The 26397-nt window shown below is 43.1% G+C and overlaps 2 protein-coding genes across 8 annotated transcripts; one reads left to right on the top strand and one right to left on the bottom strand.

Annotated features, from left to right (window-relative positions):
• The first annotated feature begins 7 nt into the window (after positions 1–7).
• On the top strand, positions 8–2382 carry LOC136430277 (dual specificity protein phosphatase 14-like). Of its 3 annotated transcripts, none has more exons than XM_066420763.1 (2): positions 8–84; positions 799–2382. In XM_066420763.1, exon 2 carries the CDS (start codon positions 1224–1226, stop codon positions 1746–1748), a length of 525 nt encoding a protein of 174 aa, XP_066276860.1. In that variant the 5' UTR covers positions 8–84; positions 799–1223; the 3' UTR covers positions 1749–2382. The 3 variants fall into 3 exon arrangements, with proteins under 3 accessions (XP_066276860.1, XP_066276841.1, XP_066276852.1); XM_066420744.1 differs by having other exon boundaries at positions 14–176; XM_066420755.1 differs by having other exon boundaries at positions 14–180.
• Positions 2383–9512: 7130 nt separating this feature from the next.
• On the bottom strand, positions 9513–24219 carry LOC136430245 (glutamate receptor ionotropic, kainate 2-like). 5 transcript variants are annotated; one of them, XM_066420714.1, is made up of 18 exons: positions 24102–24219; positions 23325–23500; positions 22252–22305; positions 20538–20705; positions 19717–19869; positions 19291–19398; positions 18362–18478; positions 17918–17973; positions 17506–17653; positions 16917–16967; positions 16245–16417; positions 15526–15644; positions 14714–14931; positions 13726–13951; positions 12601–12780; positions 12178–12251; positions 11648–11834; positions 10829–10935 (listed from the first exon to the last, which is right to left on the bottom strand). In XM_066420714.1, exons 1-17 carry the CDS (start codon positions 24178–24180, stop codon positions 11688–11690), a joined length of 2247 nt encoding a protein of 748 aa, XP_066276811.1. In that variant the 5' UTR covers positions 24181–24219; the 3' UTR covers positions 10829–10935; positions 11648–11687. The 5 variants fall into 5 exon arrangements, with proteins under 5 accessions (XP_066276786.1, XP_066276793.1, XP_066276811.1 ...); XM_066420722.1 differs by having other exon boundaries at positions 10833–10932; XM_066420689.1 differs by lacking the exon at positions 11648–11834 and having other exon boundaries at positions 9513–10935.
• Positions 24220–26397: the final 2178 nt, after the last annotated feature.

Here is a 26397-nt window from a genome sequence, read left to right as displayed (position 1 = left end):
TCAATGGCATAAGCAGAGTTGAAAGGTGAAAAAGCACGTTTGTTTGAAACGCAAAGATTGGCGGTTTTCGCTGAGATTGTTGAGGTAAACAGAGCTGTTTGGGGCTCAAACTTGCTGTGCTGACCGTTTGCTACCCTGTCAATGATCACGAAAGAGACAAAGGAGTAAGGGACGGCGTAAGTAAGCAAAAACATTCAGTAAAACACTGGGTAAGGGGAGGGGGCGTTTCGCCGGACGTGGTCATCGTCTGGCAAAATTTGAAATATTTTATAGCAAGTACGTCATACGCGAGTACATGTTGTATAAGCTAGTTCGGAGTTGCTACTACGCATGTGCAGTGTCAAAGGTGAAGGCCCCCGCGACGGAAACAGTGCTCGCCTCCACATTGTCTAGACGGGTCTTGCTTTCGTCGCGAGGGCCTTCACCTTTGACACTGCACGTGCGTAGTAGCAACTCCGAACTAGCTTATACTGAAAGCTTTGCATATAATGATTTCAGATTCAGCTTTATTGCTCTTGGTTTGGTATGTGACATTTATGGAAAAATATACACATGAAGTGTGCCAACAGTTGCAGTGCATAAAATCCACTAACTCATTAAAACATTGATTGCACATTAACTAAGATACATGATGATGACATTTGGTTTTAAAATCTAAAAACATCATTAGTTAAAATGTCAAATTGAAATGCGTATATTGTAGAGACAAACTACAAATGTGAGTGGGAAATGCAGAGATTTCCCTTTTATAATTCTGAAAATTGTGTGACTTGTCTGACTGTGCTGTTTTTTCCACAGGTCACATGGCTGAATCATGAGCAAGAGCTGTCGTGTAGCCATTGCAGGATACAAGAGGATTTCCAGTTGACAAACAGTCAAGAAAGAAAAGATGTAGAAAACTGGAAAACTAGGTGTACAGTCAAACATACACTAGTGACCACTTAATGCATAAGGGCCACCTGATCTTTGTGCCACTTATATTGCCCTGTGACCCAAGCTGGTCGCCTTTCTACTGTGATTATTTTCTTCACATCCGTTTAGTGATCTATGTAGAGAGATTTGACTGTATTAATACAAATTTGTGCTGGGATGTAAAGTTTACTTTAAATTAGCATATCTAGACAATTTCATTTTCAATTTATTTATTCTAGAATTAGATCACACTCAGGCCTGAATGATAGGCCTCCCTGGATACATCTAGACAATACAGAACACTAACAGACATGGCTCTGTTTCGGGACATTGTGTCGATCACAGACCACCTCTACCTCAGCAGTGGTGCGGCCGCCTGTAACGAACCCAACATCAACTCCAGAGGCATCAAATGCATCATCAACGCAACGACAAACCTCCCAGACTCCACCATACCCGAAGTCGAACACGTGAGAGTTCCTGTAAACGACGTCCCTCATTCTAACCTATCCGCACATTTCGACGCGGTTTGTGACAGGATTGAAGATGTACGAAAACAGGGCGGCAGCACACTTGTACACTGTGTAGGAGGGATAAGCAGGTCGTCCGCTCTCTGCCTCGCCTACCTGATGAAGTGTAAGAACATGTCACTGGAAGAAGCTCACAGTCATGTGAAAGCCAGGAGGCCCTTCATAAGGCCAAACATTGGGTTCTGGAGGCAGCTGATTGAGTATGAGAGAACACTGTATAACAAGAACTCGGTGACAATTATACAGTCTAATGTTGGACCCATCCCTAGTGTGTATGAGAAGGAAACACAGGGCATGATGTGGTAGTTCTTTTTTGCAACAACAAAAAAGCCAACATGGTCTAGTTCATCATGCTTCATTAGACTAAATATTGGGTTCTGGAGGCAGCTGATTGAGTATGAGAGAACACTGTATAACAAGAACTCGGTGAAAATCATACAGTCTAATGTTGGACCCATCCCGAGTGTGTATGAGAAGGAAACACAGGGCATGATGTGGTAGTTCTTTTTTGCAACAAAAAAAAAGCCAACATGGTCTAGTTCATCATGCTTCATTAGACTAAATATTGGGTTCTGGAGGCAGCTGATTGAGTATGAGAGGACACTGTATAACAAGAACTCAGTGAAAATCATACAGTCTAATGTTGGACCCATCCCGAGTGTCTATGAGAAGGAAACTCAGGGTATGATGTGGTAGTTCTTTTTGCAACATGGTCTAGTTCATCACGCTTCATTAGACTAAATTATTGGGCTCTGAAGCCAGTTAATCATGAATGAGAGAACACTTTACAACAAGAACTTGGTGACAATCATACAGTCTAATTTTGGACCCATACCGAGTGTCTATGAGAAGGAAACACCGGGCATGACGTGGTAGTTCTTTTTGAAACAGAAAATAAAGCTAACAGGGTCTAGTTCATCATGTTATTGAATGAATTAAATACCTTTATTGTACATTTCTGCTCTTACAAGCTAAATCCAGGTCATGGTGATAAAGCAGTGTCATGATTACAGTGATGTTAAAACGTGATATTCTACTACATTTAAAGACTAATACTGTTATGTACAGGTTCAATTCCTTCTTACTTCTTAATACAGTATGAACACATGGAGCCTATAATACATGATTTGTCTAGTTCCATAAGGAATACAATTTTTTCCGTGCTATTACTGTGCCAAATATGCCCCATATTTTGAAGCAAAAAATCTAATTTTTACTTATTATGTTCAGCATCTAAGAACAATACACTGAGTAACAGAACTTCCAGTAACTGTGACTACGTTGGCCCAAAAGGTTATGTTTTGGGTAGCGTTTGTATGTACGTATATATGTATATAAAATACCAGCATAACTCGAGAAGGCCTGGATGGATTGTCTTAATATTTGGTTGGTGGGTAGGTCTTGATGAGACATGGAAATGATAAGATTTTGGGTCCCTTAGCGGCTTGTATTGGTACTGCAGCAGAACTGCCTCTTTTGATATCTCCTGTTCTGGACATGATACGGTCCTGATGTTTTAGTGGTAGATAGCTCTTTGGAAGCCTTTTTTGGAGCTGCAGGGGCAGGTTTTGCTTCAGACTTTGAAATAACTCAAGAAGGGCTTGATGGATGGTCATGCTTTTTGGTATGTAGATAGCTTGAGTAATGGTTTACATGATTAGATGCTTATTATGTAAAACTATCTAATTTGCATAATCAATTAAAGTTAATACATCCGCCGCATTTTATGATAGAACTCTCAAATATGTGACATAAGTATTTGAGGAAGATTGAAATATTGATAGATATCAACTATGCAAATGAAGACCTCATTTGCATAATTAATGAGAAATACATACATATATATATAGCTTTTTATTATGTCTTTATTCAGCATATATCAATATGAAATACAAAATCACACAACACTTTCAAATACTGGCATCTACCAAAGAAAACTAATCTTATACATTTGAAAGGTGGGATTACATAACGTGCGATACAAGTCAATCACATCTAACTCTAGTCCTTATCAAAGTTGTTTAAGTTTGTGTGACGATTAACCCACAGCAATCTGCATGAACTCGGTAACAAGTTCCACTATATCGTGACGACAGTTCCGGAGGGACATTTCCGGTGGAAAAATAAGGAACAGTTACTCGACAGACTGATAAATAATTCAACATCTAGGAATATATAACAATAAACATATACAATGTTCAAAAAGTGAAGCAGTCCTTAATTCACTGCTTAACTTTTCATGTCATATGTTACAAATGAAATAATGTTAACCGAGAAACTACAATATTAATGATAAATAGATAATTGTTAGAGGGAAAAACTACACAAAACAATTCAGATAATAATTCAACATCTAGGAATATATAACAACAAACATATACAATGTTCAAAAAGTGAATCAGTCCTTAATTCACGCTTAACTTTTCATGTCATATGTTACAAATGAAATAATGTTAACCGAGAAACTACAATATTAATGATAAATAGATAATTGTTAGAGGGAAAAACTACACAAAACAATTCAGATAATGATTCAACATCTAGGAATATATAACAACAAACATATACAATGTTCAAAAAGTGAATCAGTCCTTAATTCACTGCTTAACTTTTCATGTCATATGTTACAAATGAAATGATGTTCACCGAGAAACTACAATATTAATGATAAATAGATAATTGATTAATTGGAAGGATAGAGAAACGTTGTGTCTATTTCTGTTAGCCAATTTTTACAGGCGTCCTTTCTACTTACTGCCATTAAAACTGGTGTGTTACGCCTAATGTCGGTTGTACCGGCTATATAGATACAGATACAGAAAACCATCCCTTAAAAACTTCCCGGCGTGCGCTAATGTACTGGGCGGGCGTGCAACACTCCCAGCACCGTACATTTGCAGTGGAGGTACTAGGTCCCGATGGAATGGTTACTCACGGAGCTATTGCTCGACAGGTGTCGCACAAGTACTCCCGTACAGAATGCCAAAATCCTCCACAGAATCGCGAGAAGTCGTGTTTATGTCACGTGCCATGCCAATGTAGTCGGTTTGCTGTCCGTACACGTCAGTGATGCCGGTATCTCGTTGGTAAAGTGCGTTTGCCTCTGCTGTGGCATAATGTCTTTCTTCTATTTGGTTCATATCTGTCACATAGTATATTGAAGCTGTTCCACGATTGACATCCGAATCCCGTTGGTACAGTGAATTTGCTGCTGCTACCCCGTAAGGCAATTCTTCTTCCTCACCAGTTTCGGCATTCTCGATTTGAAAAGCAGGTTGTTCAGATGATCCTTCTAGCACATATGCATCCACGGCATGAACTGCAGTCTCCTCATAGACCGGTTGAGGGGGCGGCACTGCAGAGGCGCCGTGGTGATGTGAAAACTCCTCATCTGCTTCGTCATCGTTGTCGTAGTGATGAACCTGGGCGTCTGTAGTACCGACCGCGTCCGCTGGAGGCGCTTCTGTCCCGCGGTGTAAACTATATTGCGTGGCTCTCATTTTCATCGCCGACCAGTGAGATTCTCGCGAGCGCAGCTGCCGAAGGGGAAATGCGCTCGTGTTCGTTTCTCCTTCTGTTGGATCTTCTGTTAACTCGGGCAGGATGTGAAGAGGGATGCCGACAGCCATGGCTTGCAGCCCCGTGTGTAGTAGTGTTGTACTAACGGCGCCGCTATTTCCTCGCGATCGACTTGTTTGTCGTTTTCTGCTGCAACAAAATAACGCGATGCCAAAGAGTATCACAAGAACGTTGACAACGACAACAACAGTGACGACGGGATTTGCTTGTGAGTTGGGGCTTCCATCAACACAGAACTTCTGATGAATTGATGGCTTGAAGGTTAACCAGTAGGAACAACAGGATTGCCGGTTCGTAGAACCTGCACAGATGTCCGTGCTGATGTTACCATGTGGTGAAAAATCGTCAGTTGGTGACATTGTCGTTTCTAGTTCCTTTTTCTCCTTTGGTAGCTGGTTAAGGCACAGCAGCATGTCCCAGTGTAGATAGCGGGTTCTCGCGCTGCCCGGCATGACCAGTTCCTTCCTGTACATGCCCGAGTCTTCCGCGGTGAAATCTGCCACCGTGAGCGCTTCGGTGATGGACTCGACCATGTAGCGCCCTATGGGGGTGGTCCAGAAGTAGGAAACATGCGCCTGGTTCTTGAAAATGGCAATAGAAGGTAGATCAACAGAAATATGCTCACTGAGGTAGAAAGTGTTCGGAAAAACACCAAAGTATCTAAACCGACTTTTGATGATGAAAAACCTTTCTACGAGAGAGCGGTTATGTTCTGTGTATGTGACGTAAGGTTTTTCCATTGGCCACTCATCCGAGTCATCAAAGTTAAACACACCATCACGGCTAACCTGCTCATCAGGACACCGCAGTGGGTTCCCCTGGAGCTGGTAAGAAGCGGACGGGTGTGCTGATTGTATATCTCCGGGTATTTCACTGATGCTGTTGACCGCGAGAGAAACTAACAAGAGCTGTTCACTCGGGATCAGCCTGATGGCCTGCATGGGAACCGCAGACAGTCTATTCCCGGAAAGTTCCAGGAACTCCAGACTTGCCAGACCGTGGAAGGCGCGTTCTGATATGGCGGAAATGAGGTTGTTTGAGAGAAGCAGATCCCAAAGCGCGGCGAGGTCAGAAAAGACGAAGTCGCGAAGGGATACGATGTAGTTTCTGTCCAGATCCAGAACACGAAGTTCACGCAGACGTTGGAAGGTTTGCGCAGATAAGTTGTTCACTCTGTTATTGTCGATATACAGAAACCGTATGTACGGGGTGGTGTTAAAGGAGCCGAGGTGGGATATTTTGTTGTCTGACAGCTTGACAGTATAAGTGTCCGGAGTGATGGAGTCTATCGGGACGTGCGTTAAGTTACGGCCGGTATAATGAATAGTCTTCGCAACAGCAATGGTCAGCAAAGTTAGCAGGAAAAAGGACGTCGTGAATTCCATTTTGTAGTTGTGCGGGTATACTAGGCAGACATAGGCGCCCTATAACAACAGCAGCAAAAAATAATGAATATAGCTATAGATATAGAAAAAGTTCTTATTCAGACTACCCTGCAATGGTTACAGGTACGCAGTACAGAATGTACCCTTCCCTTGCTATAAATGATAGACACAAAACCTACCGGTATGAAAACAGCGGTAACTAAAGCCCCCTCCCTCCCTCTCACTGGACCCGCGGCACGCTGGCGGCATCGCTGCGGCCAATCGAATTGACAAAGCTCTCAGCGGAGTTCATCGACAAGAAAACGAATCTTTTTAAGCTTTGTGTGTTTTGTTGTCTTTTTGGTCATACTTGTACGTTTTGAATGATATTCCCATTATAAAGTCTAGGGTAACACAAATCCAGCTTATGAAGCAGTGACGCCGCCAGCGTGCCGCGGGTCCATTGAGAGGGGGGGGGGGACGTCACACCACCTGCTTCAAATTACAATGTGATTTACTCTCCCTCTTAAACGTAACCCGTTGCTACGCCATCTGGATCAAATTCCGTGGATCCTAGGGCCCCGAGTTCAATCCCAGGGGTCGACTATAGGTCGGACATGTTGTAAGGGATTGCATTCGTCATTTCGGATGGTGACGTAAAGCCGGCGGCCCCGTGTATGAGAGAGCTTGGGACAAAAGCCCCAAGCGTCAAACCGCTGCACGTAAAAGAACCCAACACAATTATCGAGAAGAGTAGGGGTGACCCGGTGTGCTTGGCCAAAAACGCGAGCCGTAGCGAAGCCGCATTGCACTACCACTAGCTACTTGAAAACCATCATGCTGCATCTCAATTGAGGATGACTGCTTTACCCTACCTTTGCCATGGACACATTCAGCCTACCTTTTTCAGTATTTTTACATTTCCAGTGCCTCACAGAATCTACAAGTTACCTACCAATAGTGCAGGGTAGAGCTGACTCCTTCAGCCCGGGCTCTCTCCCTCTCAGCTCGCCAGTGTGCGCGGTTCCGTCTGGGACTGACAGAAAATTATTGTTCTAACTAATATATTATGATGCATTTGCAAGCAACAAGTTCCCGCTCGCGATCGCCATTGGTCAGAAAAGATCGTATGTTGTTTTTACTATGTATGAACTACTAGTAGTTCCTGGTAAGTTGTCGGTTGTCAAATTGTAAAAAAAAATGAGGGCACTTTTTTCTGATTAAACGTTGAAACAGCAGGGTCATGGAAATTTGTCTCAACCATTATAACTAGCCTGGAAACCATACCATCGGGGGCTCCCCGATATCTCTACGGCACAGGGAGTGATCCCCGCCCTCCCAGACAGCTTAGTCCGCTCGGGGTGTCCCGATCGTGTGCTTACGGCCTTGGATCAAATTAGTTCTAGGGTGGCGGCGGAACTCTCTATAGCAGCTATAGTAGAAAGGCTGCGAAATTCTATATGGCAGCTAAGTAGACAGGCTGACAGAAACGGGCACTAAAGCGGACAAATAAAGCGGACTGGGCCAGGTAAAACACCCCTAAGCAGACGCCTAGAGACTGGGACCAGGCTACCATTTTAACAGGTGCTCAAGTGAGAGACAGTCGAAGAAGAAATTCTGGAAACCCGACTGTCATCTAAACACGATTTTTGTTTGATTCGTCACTGCTTGTCTCTAACGACAGGAAAACAATCTTGCCTATCGACTACTCGTAAATTTAAAGGACAGATAATGAGATATCGTCGAGAAGAGAAAAAAAAAGTTACTTGATTCGGGGTTGTACACTTTATATAACATGATGTATTTCTTCTGATTAACCTATTAAACCGTTAACGTCCATGTTACTGGTACAGGGACGAGGGCATCGCACAGACGTCCCGGACACGTGAACAACACATGAACAACAAGTGCCGAAGTTAATTAGTCTCCATGCTATCCAATGCGGAGAAACAATGGCTATCAGAGCCGAAAGCTATACAGGCAAACCCAAGTGACCTGTTCGTCGAAATCCAGGCCACAGTGATGGTTGGATTGTGACCCATACGGATGAATGAAACCTACATTTTTCCATTTTCGTACAAAATCCAGCATCACGTCTTTATATGCATTCTTAAAAGACATAAACTCGTCCAGGGTGCTGGTGTGTCTTATTTTACTCTGAGGTTTTCCATCGTTTTTGAGTCATGTATATTCTTGTATTCTTTTTGTGTGTTTTGTTATGCCTGGGCATCTTAATAATGCGTCAATGTAAGTTTTGTTTGTTTGTATTGCATACCCGGTAACTTGCCGGCTCATGGCGTAACACACCAGGTTTGTACTGAACAGTACAAGCTGCATATCTGGACAGATTTAGTTGATCCACTCACACCGGGAAGGACCCCTACTCTTTCCGATGAGCGTGGTGGGTTATTTTGCGTGCCAGAGGTGTGGCTCTCCTCTAACTTTTCTATATCATGTGGTGTACACTAGCATGGTACGTCAGACACAATTCGATGATATACGTCTGCAGTTTGCTAATAATAAATCATGTCATCGATCTCTTATCTATTGATTTTACCATTGCTGGGCATGACTGAATATTCCGTTTGATACCTTATATGTAAATGACGCTGCCTGACGCACCATGTGAATTGAAATTGACTGGCGTCACGGTGGCGCAGTGGCAGGGTGTTTCGGGCCCCAGAACCCAGAGGTATTGATCATGAGTTCGAATCCGGGGTTCCATGATCTGTCCCGTTGACGTTATGCCCTTAGGAATGGCACTTTACACGACTTTCCTCACTTCACTCAGGTGTAAATGAGTACCTAGCTTCCGTTAGGGACGTCCCTCGGATAGGACGTTAGATGGAGGTCCCGTGTTTGAGGAGAGCCACGTTAAAGACCAATCGCACTTATCGAAAAGAGTAGGGGTCCTTCCCGGTGTGAGTGGTTCAAAACCTCCTATGGCCGCACATGGGGCAATTGTCGTATTGAGGTCACCTGAGTTAGCGCCGAATGACAGTCGCTACAGACCCTTGCGATCCAGCCCCTCCAATTCTACGCTCCTTGCAATTCAGCCCCTGGCTGCGAAGAGAAAGTATTCGGCCTACTCAATAACAATAGTGGGCATTAAAACACCAGAAATATGTTTGAAGAAAATGTTTGGATTTAATTCTTAAAACATCTTGATCATTCAACATAGTTTAACTAAACTTTTAAAGGTTCACCTGTCATGACTTTGCCACCTTCGTGCCATTATCTTCATACATATCGGTTTACATTTTATATTTCTTTATATTTTGTTTTTTGTTAATTTTAGACAATCCTAGACTTTATATACCCTCGCAAATTCGATTCTAACTTAAACAATAACGATTTGATTGTAAGTTGATGAAGGTTAGACACACAGGTAATAAAATACGATACAGTCACTGACGAAAGACAGCGAATGCTGTCTGAAAGGTCTGTTTCAATATTTTATCCAGTTGCTTGAGTAATTATTTTTGGCGGTTCGATTGTATCTATTTGATATTCAAATAACTATGCACATATATGCCATATTCGGTTTATTGTTGAGTAAACCATATTTAATGGAGTGTATCTCATCTTGTCTCGCTCGTTCTCATTTAAATGTACACATTTTGTAACTTCCGTTACCGTTAGAAGTAAGACGTTTCTCACATTAGCTTTAAGTATTCATAATAACGACAATTTGACACCAAAAATGTGGTATACCCTAATGTCAGGAACGTCTTACTTCAAGCGGTAACGGAAGTTACAAAATATGTACATTTAAATGAGAACGACCGATCTTTGATACTTCCGAGCCCGATTGAGCAAAGAGCTTTATGCCGGACTCCCGAGGATATCCCAGTAAGTGAACAATAGGCGACTCAGGTTTGCTGGGCACTGCTTCAGGAACAGTAAAGAAGTGGCGTCCAGTCTGGTGCTCTGCGTACCCCTGCACGGGAAGAGAAAGCCAGGAAGGCAGCCTCTCATCTACATGGATGTGCTACAGAAGGACACATGCCTACTCTCTGAGTCTCTGGAGAGGGCAATGGAAGACAGACGTTTCTGGGCTGGCAGAGTGGTTCGAGTGGCGGAGGAAGACTGGCACTCGACATAAGTAAGTCAAGTAAATCAAGAGCCCGATTGATTGAGTTGTCCTGCTGAGACTGGTGAGCAGAGCGCTGTTGTTCTTCTGTGATGATCAGTTGTCCCAAGACAAGGTTAAGCACTGAAGATCTGATAAAGGCACAGTCATGTCTGAAAGCCATTATTACTGTAACTGATTAATTCTTCACAATTCCTATCATCATCCTGGAACGAGGAAAACTCCCTCAGTGATCCGAAAAATCTCGACGAACTCGGTCAGTTCCGATCCGGTTAAACTTGTCAAGTTTCAAAAACTCAACTTGGACCGTAGTCGGGAGGCTGTCCGAGTATAAGTCACCCTTGTGAGCTCCCGAATATATGTCCTCCTTGTGCGCATGCCCCGCGGTGTGCCTGCGTGTACCTGTCACCATGATGTTCCTCCATTGCTGCTGCATTTGGTCACAAAGGCTGATCTGCTGAAGTGGATAAAAACAGTACCTCCTAAAATCATAGCTTTAAAAAAAACTGGAGAACAGAAAAGCTTACAATCATTGCTAGTCTGTATGCACGTAACATTATAGCTGCCATGTCGATGTACTACGGACCGAGAGGACATACATTTCCATCTTGGTGTGGGGTGATTAGTGCAATCACAAATTCAATTTTAGCTCAGTTTGTGGGTCAGCCATTACCAGTGATAGCTGCTTATGTTGACCCAGTGTAATGACTTGTCTTTCGTTGTCAATAAAATACAAATACAAAAATAGCTGGCATCGTTCACATAGTACATAACAATAGAAGGAGGGAAAACAAGCAAAACTTACAAAACGAAACAAAACAAAATTTGGTTGTCTCAGTTGCAGTTACATGTACAGGTGTTGACGATGTATTATGGAAAGGCGCGTTGCAACTGATTTTAAATACTCTAACTTGTAAAGGTACCGCCATTGTTAAAGGCACCGGATCTGTTAGTTTTTTTGCACTACCATTACGTCATCAGCTGCAGTGGTAGAAGCTTAATATCAGAGAGAGGCTGTGCTTGTCTTTAAATGTTTTTCATTCTACTGAACATTTGATGCGATGTTAAACAGTTAAGCAAAGCAATGTCAAAGACTTGGTAAGATAAGCATATGCGTGCTGAGTTTATTGATACAGTTTCGACATGAAATGTACAGTGTTAATTTTAACCTGCTGAAGGCTGAACATTTGTCGTGTGAGTGGCCATGTCTTATTGCTTTAAGCAGTAGTCATCGTAGTCGTTTTTCTGGGTCTTTAGCCGCGGAATAATGTTAGTGTTGGTAGGCAGGACGAAGTTTGGCGAGGGAGCCATGCTGAGGGAACCCTTGAAGACGTCCGACAGGTTTTGCATGTGTTGCTATAGGAGACACAGAAACAAGAGGGCGAGACAGAGAGTTAGATGTTAGAGAGGACAGAGCACGTGGACAGAGACAGAACCAATAGCAGAGAAGAACTGGTGAAGTATCAGTAATGGGCCTCCCACATCCTACGTCGTGTCCTAACATAAGACATATTTCTTGCTAATCTTATTATACACAAATACGTCGTGTTTATTGCCACCGACTTTGCTAAAAGGTTAATTATTATTACCCATTTCGTCGACTTTTTACAAACGCAACACAATGTACACAGGATTCGATTACTTTTTTTTAGAATACGCGTCAGAGGTGATTAAATTTTTCACGGATGTTTGCACCAACCTTGTCCCTTTCCTGAGTGGACCTGGATTTCCAGATGAACTCAATGATAGCCACGAGGATGCCCACCACCAGACCTATATGGCATAAGAATGGTTAAATGGACTTGGCGTTGATTACGATTCTGATTTGGCGATTTGTATAATTACTTCTATTTAGTAATTTATAAGTATCATGCCATATTAACATTGATATGATTTCAATATCAGTTTCTCTGTAAGCGTTCAAATTCTGTTATGTAACTCATGTACCAATTTTCAATTCATAGTTCGTGACCAAACGCAACTAGTAGTCCACTGCAAGTTCACTGCTATTCCACTGGTCTTTGGTATGACCTATCTTGTGCAAGGCGAACACTCTACTGACTACCAGTAGGCCATTGCACCGGTCTGATGGTGTGACGGTTAAATAAATGAATAAACAGACCGGCAATCAGCACGATGAAGATCCCGCCGACGTTCGCCACGCCCAGCGCGCTGGCCTCCTTGTTATCGTCGTTGGAGCACTGGCCCATGTTCACCCACCACTTGTTGTACAGCATCTGGATCTGCCCGGCCTCTTGCAGCTGCAGGATGGCGATCGTGATCTTGTCCCGGATCGGAGAACCTTCGCAACGCAAAAAAAGGAAGAAACGGTCAAGGTAGGAAAAAGTAAAGGTAGTGGTACACATGAGTCATGGTATTCGACCCCAGGACCTCTGGGTTCAGGCTCAACACCCTACAGCATCTGTCCGGCCTCTTGCAACTTTAGGAAGGCGATGGTGATCTTGTCCCGGATCGGAGAACCTTCGCAACAAAAACAGAAGAAACGGTCAAGGTAGGAAAAAGTAAAGGTAGAGGTACACATGTGTCAAGGTATTCGACCCCAGGACCTCTGGGTTCAGGCTCAACACCCTACAGCATCTGGATCTGTCCGGCCTCTTGCAGCTGCAGGATGGCGATCGTGATTTTGTCCCGGATAGGCGAACCTTCGCAACAAAAACAAAAGAAACGGTCAAGGTAAGAAAAGGTAAAGGTAGAGGTCCCATAGTGGGTTGTTATCCACGGTGTCTAGGGCACGGTATTGGAAGGTGGAGCCCGTCCCTCTCATTCCGCCGCCATTTGCGTCCCCAACCAAAGTTAGGTTCTCATTTTACACCTGAGTTTAAACGTCCCATCCGAAGGACGTCCCTAACCGAAGTCACGCACCAGGGGCACATTGGACTAATTTTCATCATGATAAAGGGACATGACAGGACCCGGGACCTCTGAGTTCTAGGCCAAACGAACCATCGTTACGCCCTACCTTTACGTTATTGTTAAACATCTTACCCTCAGGCGTGCCGATGCCGTAGCCCTTGGAGTCCAGCAGTCCCCCCACGCGGGTGAGGTTACAGTTCCTGTGCGTGAAGTACTCGGAAGGTCTGCTGTAGTACCAAGGTCACGCACCAGGGGGCACATTGGACTAATTTTCATCATGATAAAGGGACATGACAGGACCCGGGACCTCTGAGTTCTGGGCCAAACGAACCACCGTTACGCCGTACCGTTACGTTATTGTTAAACATCTTACCCTCAGGCGTGCCGATGCCGTAGCCCTTGGAGTCGAGCAGTCCCCCCACGCGGGTGAGGTTACAGTTCCTGTGGGTGAAGTACTCGTTCATGGCAGACTCCAGCAGGAAGGCGTAGTTCTCGTTCAACACCCGGTCGATCCCCTCCTCCGTAGACTTGGTGAACACGGACGGCTCCTGCGAGCTCATGAACGCCCACATCTTCTCGTACGTGGGAATTTTCGAATTCTGAGTGGAATGATATACATGTAATGATAATTATATAGGTGGTTTATTCAGGAATTGACACATATAGAAATTAAAACAGCATTGCAGCCAATGTTACCTTCTTTAAAGTAAACCGGCTGAATTACGCAGTCTTAAAATTAAAAGTACAAAAGAGCACACTCAATCAATCGGAAAATATATACAAAAGACAAAATGTACAACCAACAGTAGCATATGTAACAGATTACACCGTACAAATTGGTGTTCAGTAGTTGGGTTATAGGTATGGAATAGCAATACGTTTGTATCTGTCTGATCTTGTGATAATCTTTCTTCGAATGAAAGCTCATCTGTGTTGGTGAAATAGATAAATGTGCATTTTGAGCTTTGTTCCGTCACAAAGAAAACGCTCACCATGAATTTTCAGTCGATCTCGTGTTTTCTTAGTGTTAGAACAAAGTCGCAATGCACAATCAAATAATCTTTATTACATACCCATGCCCAGACGGCTGAATGCGCACATGACTACAAGTGGTCTAAAGGATATAAGCTATAAAGCACATATAAAAAGAATTTAAAAAAAAGATTTTCACCAAGCATATGCTGTGACGTATTTTCATACAAACCAATCACCAATTGGATCGCACCTTAAAGAATGTTTGGGTTGCATCGAAATCCAAAGTTCCATACTTTATGTTCATTTGCTTGGCCAAAATATACCGAAAGGGAAATAAAACTCCAAATTGCGCATCGATTTCTGAAAATTTTGAGACAAGATCTTACCTTAAAGAATGTTTGGGTTGCACCGAAATCCAACGTTCCATACTTTATCTTCGTTTGCTTCGCCAGATCATCTGATGACTCGATCGGTGACTCCATTCTCTCCACCGTGAGGAAAGCCGCCAGGTTGGCGGTGTAGGAGGAGATCATGATCAGCGTGAAGAACCACCACGCTCCGCTCACCAGTCTCGTGGACAGCGCCCGGGGCATGATCTCTGAACCTGTAATCAACATCTCTCTGAACTAATCACTTTAAACAAGACCATAGTATGTCCATGACCAGAGATACAAAAATCGTACGTACTGCTTCAGTACCAATGTTGGCCACCAGGTGGCTCAAAATCAACATGCTCTATCAAGTTTACAACACCAACCCACAAATTAAATGTCATTGCAATCGCTGGAAGCGTACGCGTTCTTGATATATTGTGCCGGAACCACACGCGCCCAGCAACAAACGAACCCAAAATTATACTGCCATTCTCATGGAACCTGCTATTCAAATGTAGAAACCGGACAAAATCATAAAATTCCCCGTTACCAGAGGTTTTGTCCATTCTGTTTAAATGAGATTGAAGAAGAAAGTCACCTATGTCATGGGTTGTTCCCGATATCATGATAAACGCTCAAAGCTGTACAACCTTTTTCCCGCTCTCTCAACAGAATTTGATACATCCATCCCATAGACAAATTCAATTACGTTCTAGATGGAAATAACTCTTTCTGTGTACAAATAGGTAAATATGTCGGTCCTTAAAAGATTAGAACTAGAATTCTAATAACAAAAAAACGCAATTCTAATAAGTAATCCTAACCTTGCTGCATGAAGGCGCCGATAGAGAACCACATGCTGTTGAGCAGCGTGAACTGGTTCTCGAGGTACTCCGAGTTGGGGTTACACGGGTGGGGGTTGTACCACTCGTACGGGCTGAACCTGGTGGGAATAAAAAGATATAGGTAGTTACACGTCACTCAGACAGAAACTGAACTCCTTTGACACCCGGTGCCTGAGAAAGATCGAATACATTCGCTGGCAGGACCATGTCACGACCGAATCAGTGCGCCGCATAACTAACCAGGTCCCGGTTAGCCAGAAGATCATAAAGCACCAACTAAACTTCCTGGGTCACACCTCTAGAGCCACACCCACAGGAAGCTGTCAAACTGGTTTCCGCAGCTCCAGACCCAACTTGGAGGCGCCCCAGAGGCCGTCCCAGGGGAAGATGGGAGGACCAAGTGTTCAATGTGCCGGACACTTTAGGAGTCAGCAGAGCCGACTGGAGAGCTCTGGCCGAAAACAGAACATCCTGGAGGGAGATGTCTGCAGCCGCCATGCATCTGCCCTGATGCCTACGGTTGATTGATTGAGTTACACACACAGTTCTTCAGGGAAAAGCGGAAGGCGCACGGCCGCGGGGACGTCCCCGTCGGTCATGGATCACGGCTCTTGTTACAAACAAATACGTGGTTGTGAATAAGAGCTTTGCTATTCAGTCATTCACCAACGTGGTGAAATTAAACAAACAAAACAAACCTGGCGAGGACGAAGAGGACGCCGCTGACAGCGAGGTACGAGAGGAGGATGTAGAGCCAGATGTCGTACGAGAGCGGGTTGAGGAAGGAGAACACGCCGGGGTTTGTCCTGGTGGGGACCCGGTACATGATGGTCACGCCCACGTTCATAAACGGCTTCGAGAAGTCGATCACCTAGAATACAAAAACACACTTGCGATGTTCAATGAAATTCTGGCGGTCGAAAAATCAGAAGCGATCTACAAAAAATTATAAAGAATAGGTAATAAACATGACCACAGCACCCGACTTGCGACGGGATAACTTTAACACAAGGAATTCACTTTGCTATAAGGTTAAAAATTTGTCGTAAAGAACTTTGCTATATGCTTTCTAATTCATCGTGAGGGTTTTCTACCCTTTATTTGATATCCCGACAAATACTGTTTTAACGTTTTTATCCTTATCGTGTTCTATTTGTAAATAGGTCTCAAGCCAATTATAATGTAATGTTCTGACGCAATTCAGCCGTGTTGGCTGCCATGTTTGACACAATTGATTTTACTTTTTTTTAAATAAACCATTCACATATACGGTCTAGGATATTGCTTAAGACGCCGGGGTTTGTCCTGGTGGGTACGCGGTACTTGATGGTGACGCCCACGTTCATGAAAGGCTTGCAAAAGTCTATCACCTGTTCTCTGATGAAGCTGATGGTCAGTGGTGCCACGGCAAGGTCAGCACGCTGTGAGAAAAAAATGTAATGGTTAGACTTTTTTATGAAGAATCTCGCGGGCAAAACATCGGACGATCTGTTAAATCCTTCCTAAATTATTCTCCATCAAAGACTGAAACAAAATCGCTCCCTGCAGTTCCAAAAAGCCGCCTAAGGACCCATGTCTACACCACGTACTCTCTGTTTCAAAACCTATCTAACACTCAATATATGATAATCCCGATCACAGCATGTCCAGAACACGAAATATCAAGACCAGAAATTCCACTGCAATATCATAATGAGCCAGTAGGAGGCTCAAAATCTTACTCACATACAAAAAACGAAACAATCCATCCAGGAATTCTCGTGTCCACACACAGACACATTCACAGACACGCACGCACACACACACACACACACACACACACACACACACACGCACACACACGCACACACACACACACACACACACACACACACACACACACACACACACACACACACATGCACCCTAAATCACAACCTTCATGGCGAAGGTAATCAAAACGTAATAATGCGTACTGACCTGATCTATAAGCTCCTTTACCATGCCCGACCACTCCCCGTCCTCCATGGGTGCCCCATACTGCCCATCTGGCACCAGGTAGATCTCGTACTTGAATCCCAGAATGGCGGCGATCTCGTTGAGTAAGTCGATACAAAACCCTTCAAACCTAATGAAAAGGAACTGGTTTATCAAGTACAAAAGATAACACACTCTCAGCAGCCTTAATGATAAACTGCAATGTACTACTAACAATATATTCTAAAACCACCTGGGAAATGTAATTTGAAGACTGCTAAATACTACTCGCAATATTTACATTTATATCGGGATCCGCTGCTCACAAAGCATTCTGAAGTGAGCATTCATGAAGTACGACATCTAAACTGACTGAGGTTGTGCGAGTTTCTAAGCGCCCTGTTACGTGACCCACCTATCGTTCCCCAGCAGCTCTTCGTCCGATCTCCTTTGCATGACGTAAGGTTTTTCCTGAGGAATATATAATCACATTTTAGGAGAGGATAACCCCTGCTGTGCAAATAGGTAGATATATTTTTAAAAATGTTTAGACCTAAGAACAAGCAGTTTAATGATGCGGAAAAGGCTCAGCTTGTTGATATATTCATAAACCTGATCGTAAGTCAATCCATTTGTATACACTTGTTTTTTGTATAGATGTGAAAAATGTAGTAGGCCTCACGAAAGTCGCTGCACTTTTGTTGTGATTGTTGTTTATTCGTGAATAATTTCAACAGGTTAGTGACTGAAGTCATTAAATAACAAAGGTCATTGTACAGAACTGAATGTTTCATACCACCGACGTTTCGGTGACCGTTGGATCCGGCAACAGGCTTATTTAGGTTCATAAAGTACTCACCAGGATGGTGGTGACGATGAGTGTCTTGTTGCGTAGAGAGTTGGTGACGTTAGAGCCTGACAGCGACCTGTCGGTGATGTTCAGCGCCTGCCGCTCGCCCGCACTCCAGGTTCCGATCTAATCAAATGGATAAACCAATCAGAGTGGTCTCTCATTCTTTTGCTATTAAGGGGTTCATCCTTTGCTTCTTTTTAATATAATAGTGAAATTTTGGGCTTGACCAAGGCTAATATTGTAGCAAGCAAACGTTTCAAAACTTAGTATGACCGTATTTATATATTGCTTGTTAATTGCTTTTATTACTTGTTTGTATTGGACTACCTAAATGCTGTTACTTATTGTTATTGGATTTGTCTATGTCAGTTGTAATTCTTATTTTCACAGGTGATGTTTGATATTAGCCATTGCTAAAGTGCATCACTCCCGTGTCCTGCATATTCTTCAGTTGATTGATAAAAAGAATAAGAGTGGTGAGCAAAACAAAATTATTGATGATTTAATGGCCCAATTCACACACACTTTGTCGAAGTCGACTATGCAAATTCTAATCAGGATTTGTGTATTGCTACTCAAGTACCCTTTTCCTCGTCCCAGGATGAGCCCGGTCTGAATTGGGTTAAACTTTTACCTTGGACCACAATGCATCACGATTGCACATACGCACTCGGAACTGTGAGATGACTTGTTATATGCCTGTATGTACGTACAGATCGGCACTAAAACAACACTAACACCCCGTTCTACCTCTCTGCGACCGCACTACGACCTAAAATTTGACAAAGCGCTCAACAAATTTTATAGATAAAAACGACTCTTTTTACGCTTTGTACATGTGTAATGCGTTGTCTTTTCAGCGATGCTTAGGTCGCAGTGAGATCGCAGCATAAGTGGAATTGGGACCTAGCTGATAAACATTCCACAGTCTGTACCTTTGTCAGCCCAGCTTCCCTGAGTTCCATGACATCAAGGGTGAACTTGGTTCTCTGTCCGTTACTGTCGAACTTAATCCGGCCACTCAGACCGTCCTGTAACTCCGCCTAGGAATGCAAACACATTAGGTAAACGAACTACATCTTCATTCAAGAAAACAATAATCTATCGTTAATGTAACCCATTCTACTTTTTTAAATTTAGAATTATCATTTTCAGACACACGCACAGACACAGACACATGGCCACATACACACGCACACACACACACACACACACACACACACACACACACACACACACACACACACACAAACACACACACACACACACACACACACACACACACACACACACAAAAACGAACGCTCCCGAAAATATGACCTTCTTGGCAAAGGTAAAGACAGAACGAAAATAGTTCTCACTATTTTCAGGTAGTTGAGCACAGTATGGCCGTACAGCCACGCCTTCCTGTTGTCGCACGATAACTTGCTCAGCGAGATCTCCTGACCAACGTCGGATCCCTCCAGTCCGGCCACCAGCACGTAGATAGCGTCAAACATCAGGGCAACCGACGTCTGTGGAAACAGAACAAGAATGAATGAAGACCTTTATTGTACATTTTTGCCCCACTGGGCTAAGCACAGGTCCCATGTTAACAACCATATACACATTCATATCCATGTCACATGTTAACAATTGTAAACATATTCATGTCCATAAAACATCTAGTATACTCTAGTTCTCTCGTCTTCTTCTCGCTTCTTGGTAATTGTATAAGAATAACATCTACAAAACATCAATTATACATGCATCAACCAGATAAATAATCTTGAAGCCATGAAGATTTCAATTCTATTCATTCCAAAAGCCATTCGCACATTTCTAGACGTATCCTCTCTCAAATATTTCGACAAAAAAGCATTTCTAGGTCAAGCTGCAAGAGGGTCGAAAACCCTGCACCACTTTCCCCAGCGTCAAAAACTATCCAAAACATTTAGCATATCCAAAATAGAAGATGTACAAATCGAAAGTTATGCTGCAGTATCAAATTAAGCCGACAGGAGGCACTTAGATGTACATGAATCTAAGTACAACCATTAAACTTTGTATCCCCAAGACCCATTTACCAAATATCAGAAAAGCCCACCCGTGACTTCTTAAGTAATAGCTGGTATGTGGAAGCACGTTTGACAAGTAGACAAAGAAAAACAATACCAAGATTGTTACAGACTGACGAGCGTACCGTGAGGCCATCTTTAATGGTACCACTGATGACGTTAGATGACTCCCGTACTCTCGTCCAATCACGAAGAACCTCCTGCACTCTCGGGTTCTTGTTATCGACCAATCGGAACGCCGTCAGGTTGACGTCACCGTGTCTATAGTTCTCCAGATCAACCGTGCCTAAATCCTAAGATGGTTAAAGGCAAGGGTCGACAAGGATTAATAGCCATAGAGGAAAAGACGTGACAAGTACTGTAAATGCAAAAATGTTCGCGGTGGTTTTATGTCTGCGGTTTTCGCGGCAACCGTTTCACCGCGAACTTAAAACCACCGCGAACATTTTTGTCCAATACTGTAGCAGTAGGTGACTATAGCACTGCCGCGAACTTAAAACCACCGTGAACACTTAGTTTTCCCATTAGCGCAAAATAAAAACCACGCGAATTTAAATGCCTTTACAGTATTCAGAAACACAGTGCGAATTAGTGATTTTTTTTAGCTGTATAGAAGATTTTTTAAGAGTGAAATTAGATTAAGTTTGTCCAATTGTTGTTTGCGATATGATATGCTACACCTGGCTTTAATTCATCTGGAGGTTACTCGGGGGTCATCAGAATAGTGATGCTGTATAATGCAACTGCTTCCTAGTAGTCCAATGACAAATGACAAATTGAGATTATATACAATTATGAACACCATCCTCTGGAGTTTTGTTTTCCCCTTATATATATACGCACTGAGCCTCGGTAAAGATACATACGACTTTGATAATAAATGGACAAAGGAATACTTGAAGACGTGATAATCACAATTCATATGATTTCAGTGTAATGTATCTAAATCTAATTTACTATGTAGAAACATGAAAGGCCTGAATTTCGCACAAAATGCAAGGCTACGTCATAAAAGTTAGTATACTAAGGTGTGGGTTCGTTATTTTTTTTCTTCTCGCGGTCACCTCTTTGACTTTCCCAATGTAATTTTCCAATGTCAAACTAAAGTCACAAGTAATCCACATGCACCTTTCTGTGCGTAATAGTCCTATTTTGTTGGATTAGTCGTTGTGCTACTTAAGTGCTTTCATCTAAATTCATGGTATATTGATTATCGTTAGCGGTTGCGAGAGAGTGCCAACTGTTTGACGTTACATTTGGTGGCTAGGTATTGACTCTCCGTGCAATGCCAGCAAGTTCATTGAGACTGTATTGCGAAAGAAGATAGCAGGATAACGCACCATCAACACAAATTAACAAAACTTGGATCCAATAAATTGATAGTGCAAAGCTGAAAACTGACGAGAAACGGGGTTGCAGAATCACTGTTAATTACATCCGTGAATGGTTTCATCAGGGCAGTTAACAAAGTTCTTTGGACACAGGTGTTTTCTTTCTGTGACCGCGTCTGTCGCCTTCCTTAGGCAATACTGGCTGGTTCTATTCACAGATGTATATGTGTGTTAATACTTTATGTGTGGGGCCGCATCTGTTAGCAGCGACACCTAGCTGCAGTGCAAAATAGAACCAATGAATATTACCCTTAGGAAGGTGACAGACGGTCGGCTTGAATAAAACACTTGGTTGTGTACAAAGAATTTTGTTATCCTATGCTCCTTACAGAGTGGGAGAAGAACAGTACCAGTGGCGTTACGGTGGCGCAGTTGCACGGTGCCCAACTGTAGACAACACGAAGTTCCTCATATGCAATACAAACAACACAAAAGAACAGTCACTTACCAAAGATGTGACGATGTAGTGGTAGAAGTGCGTCATCATGCCCAGCTGAAGAGCCTGTGGGGAAAATTGTTCTTTAAATTAAGTCTAGGAGAAAGAAGCAGGCACGGTATTGTCCTGAGCATTGCAGTCAGTATGTACGTGTTGGTTGTTTTTGCGTAGCCTCCTTTGCAGGCTCTACGAGTCTTGCTTTTATTTCTGATGGCATGCAAGCTGGCAGCAACGAATCGAGTGCAATAGAAACCGGTTACAATAAAAACCGAGTGCAATAGAACTGATATGCCATCAGAAAACTCGTTGAGCCTACTAATTAAGGATGCTACTCAAAAAGAATCAGCAGTTACCTACTGATTGCAAGACTCAGTACAGTGCCGTAATAGGGTTGAGAAATCGTCCTTGTCTGTGAAAGCATTTTGATGGGGTCTTACCATTATATTTACCGAACGATTTGCAGAACGTGCCAAGGTATTCATCACTGGAATTACGCTTTCAAACTGCCTCAGGCCCAGGCAATATAGCGAGATCTGTACTATTTCGGGCTCCCGTGCTTCAAGGGGGTACATGTAAAGATCAAAATCGTACGACGGCGAACTACGGATGTGCAGGCGCCTTTATCTAGTCAGACTGAAATGAAAAGATAGTTCTCAAAGGTCGTATTAATAATAACTGTAAATAGCCTTTTTCTTGTGAGTTGTTGGCATTTTTGCGCTGAATGTTACAGGTAAGGGATTTTGCTTTTGTATTTTGTTAGAAAATAAGCTTTTAGTCATGTCTGGAGTGTCCGGTACACTCTAGCAATAGTGCATGCCGTTTATGATGCGGTAATTTCTTTTGCAGAGCTAGAGGGCTCAAAAGTCAAAAGTAAAAGTTTTGATGCTGTGGCGATATATATCTGACCGCCGTATGAAATTGGCTAATATTCAGTACATTGACACTTTAGGGCATGACTACGCTGTCACTGAGATTTTCACGGTCTTAACGTTAGGTAGGTGACTTTTGATAGCATTTCTCTCATATAATTTTCTGCTATATGGGTAGGAGATTGAATTGGTGGGCTGTGGCCTAACGTTGCTTACCTTATGTAGTACCCTGGGTAGCTTCTCGTATGATACGTCGATGATTATTTTATTGCTGCCGTCAAGCTTGCAGTCCTTGAGCACGCCTTCCCCGTCTCCCCTCCGTAACTTTCTTATCTTCAACTCCATCTTTGTCCTCGCTGGAGATTTCAGCAGTTCCTGTAGTCTTAGCAGAGCTGTAAAGGTAAGTAAAAGGCAGCGACTTAGTGAGTCTACTGAGGGCAGACCTGAGAGAAAGAGGACAAGGATCGTTGCGACCAGAAAGAAAACTACGGGAGCTAAGGAAGTGTGCGATGAATCGCAGTGGAGAGATCTGAAGAAAGACTGATGGCAGCTGCAGGATGTTCAGACCACTGCAGCAGCAGAACACAGTGGACTACTACTACAGGTAGTATCATAGCTTTTCGAGGCCGTATGGGCAGTGGGCTGTTATCAACTGTGTGTTGCCCACTTCGATCAGAATGAGACTCCGATCAGGATCTCCACCAATCGAATCACTGATACTGCTAGACCGCAACTTCAACCTGACATAGCTATTCGTTACTCCACAGTACAGACCGAAATACATTGAAAAGAGTAGGGGTCCTTTCCGGAGTGAGTGGCTCAAATAAACCTGTCAGGATATGCAGTTTGTACTGTTCAGTACAAACGTGGTGTGTTACGCCATGCAGCATGCATGCTATACAATACAATACAATACAAAAAAAAACAGACAGACAAACAGACCAATAGACAGACAGACAAACAAACAGAAAACAAATAAACAAACAAACGTACCGTCGTCGCTGTCGTAAAGCAGTGAGACTCTGGTCCAGCCGTAGTAGTTCACCATGTCGAGTATGGCCTGAGACAGCATCTGGGCGTCCGGATACAGGTTAACAGAGTACCTATCTTCTACCTGAAAATCAAGAAAATAATCTTAATACATGACAGCCCAACAGTATCACAATACATTTACGGTCAACAACATTACAAACTTGCGCTTCTCCCAAAGGTTACATATAGAACATGTACATATAGTACGGTGTACTCCGTAATCGCCCGATAACCGAACCCGTTATATCATACCTGGGCTGGGATAACAGGGTTCGCTTGCCCGGGCTTCAAAGATGTATTGCACGGGCTTCCATCGAATGATTCGAACGCGTTTCGCGTGCACCGCTGTTGAAAATTCCAATACCGGATTCGGACGTTGAAATTGATGTTGTTACAACTTTTCTTCGGGGACAACATTTTCTAAACCTCTGGCGCATTTCGCATTGAAATATGCATTTCTCTGCTGGGTATGACATAAATGACGTACAATATTATATGTCTTATATAGATCACCTGGTCGGGGTTCCATGTTGTCTGTATGTTGGGTACGGTGAGCGCAGTGCAGAGTGACTGGACAGTCGGCGATGATCTGGGTGAGGAAGGGCCTACAATGGCTGCCACTCCTAGCGTCAACTGAAAGCAAGCTAAAGACAAAGAGAAATCATGAGACAACTTTTGGAAGAACTGACTTTTTTTACCACTATTTGAGGCCGATGAAAGTTAACCCTTTTCCACTCTGTTTTAGTGAAGTCGCAAATATGCAATGCAGCACTCGAGATTTTTCTATATGGAGATTCTAGTTGCTATAACTAACTAAAGTGAACGATACAGTACCAGTATAAGAAATAATGTAAGTGCAGAATGCATGATGTATAGACAAATATTGTTTTACTTACGTCTTTACTGAAATTATTCTATCGCAATTATTAAGAAGAGTACGAGTGACCTGGCGTGCTTGGCCAAATACGCGGGCCATAGCAAAGCTGCATTGAACAACTAGCGAACGAAAAAGCGTCATGCTTTGTCCTCAGTCTGAGGTTCTACCACTTAAACGACGGTCACATCTCCAAGCCGGGGCCCGGCCGGGAAGTTTGCAGGATTCCCAGGAACGAAAAATATGATAGCACACAAAGCACACAAACATAAAAGATGTCAATCATGACCATAATTTCTGTATATTTCTTGACAGACATTGTCCTTTTCCGTTCCCGCAAACAGCCCGGCCGGGCCCCGGTTTGAAAATGTGACCGTAGCATTACTAAGAATTGGTTTGGGCATGTAGGGCATCTGATGAGGATTATACCTGCTCTAGAAGCCTCGTAGCTGTCGTTGACTTTGATCTGCTGAATGTCAGAGATCAGGGTCGATCCCGCCAGAAGGGTCGCGTTTTTGTTGATTTCGTTCATGGCGAACTTGAACGCCACTTCCTCGTCAGTGAACGGCATTTGCTTGTTAAACAGGCCACCTGCAAGGTAAGCTCTGTATAAGCTGTGCAATACAAGACTGTACAGAAGTAAAACATGCCAGGTGGTCCATGTGTGGACACATTATATTGCCTACCAACACACCTGCTATGAACATCGCCTTGATAAGGAAAGGAAGACGACTTTGCAACAGCTCACTGCGCGTACTGAGGGCAGACCTCAAAGACACTACAACTACCTGCAAGGTGAAAAACAGCAACATCTAAGATTATCAACCCCTTCATGAGTTATCCTCATCCAAAGAGTACAGTGTATCATTGATCTCTTCGGCTCTTCTTCTGTGTTATCATTGCTGAACTGAACTGATCTTGACAATGGCTGTTGGTGAACTACAAAAATCAATCGCCAGCCGTATATTGGCTCCCCGAGCCTTCTCCGTTACAAGTTGGCGCGTCATGCTTGCTTTGAGTATCGACCGGCGATGTCTGCGCTATCGACTCAAGTCAGATCCAATCGAAGAAGAAAACGCGTGGCAGACCTCATGTCACAATACCAGCCATCAAACATATTATGTCTCTTTCAGTATTGCCTAAATATTATACCTCTTGCTTGTACCCAAATTTCGGTATTTATCCAATTTAATTTTGGTCTATGTACTGTATTGTAGGTGCACGAGAAGTTTAAGTTTAATTTCTCATCATAAAACGAGTTTCAATGGAAATTGCACATTGTCTATATGCAGAAATACTCATGCAATTTCAATCCAACATGCATTTAAGGCATGATGGTCAATTTACAGCTTAATCCCTTCCGTGTGGTGATGAATTATAATC

The sequence above is a fragment of the Branchiostoma lanceolatum genome, chromosome 1, assembly GCF_035083965.1.
Source record: "Branchiostoma lanceolatum isolate klBraLanc5 chromosome 1, klBraLanc5.hap2, whole genome shotgun sequence".
NCBI classification, from domain to species: domain Eukaryota; kingdom Metazoa; phylum Chordata; class Leptocardii; order Amphioxiformes; family Branchiostomatidae; genus Branchiostoma; species Branchiostoma lanceolatum.
Note: the sequence above shows the minus strand (reverse complement) of the source record. Positions and strands in the feature narration are given on the sequence as shown.

Excerpts from the sequence above, each read along its gene's own strand:
- LOC136430245 (XM_066420689.1), bottom strand. The coding sequence starts at position 24,180 with ATGCTGTCTCAGGCCATACTCGACATGGTGAACTACTACGGCTGGACC. Across the intron at positions 20,706-22,251 it reads ACTACATCGTCACATCTTTG|GATTTAGGCACGGTTGATCT; the intron begins GTAAGTGACTGT and ends TAACCATCTTAG. Across the intron at positions 15,645-16,244 it reads GTCCTCTTCGTCCTCGCCAG|GTTCAGCCCGTACGAGTGGT; the intron begins GTTTGTTTTGTT and ends TATTCCCACCAG.
- LOC136430277 (XM_066420763.1), top strand. The coding sequence starts at position 1,224 with ATGGCTCTGTTTCGGGACATTGTGTCGATCACAGACCACCTCTACCTC.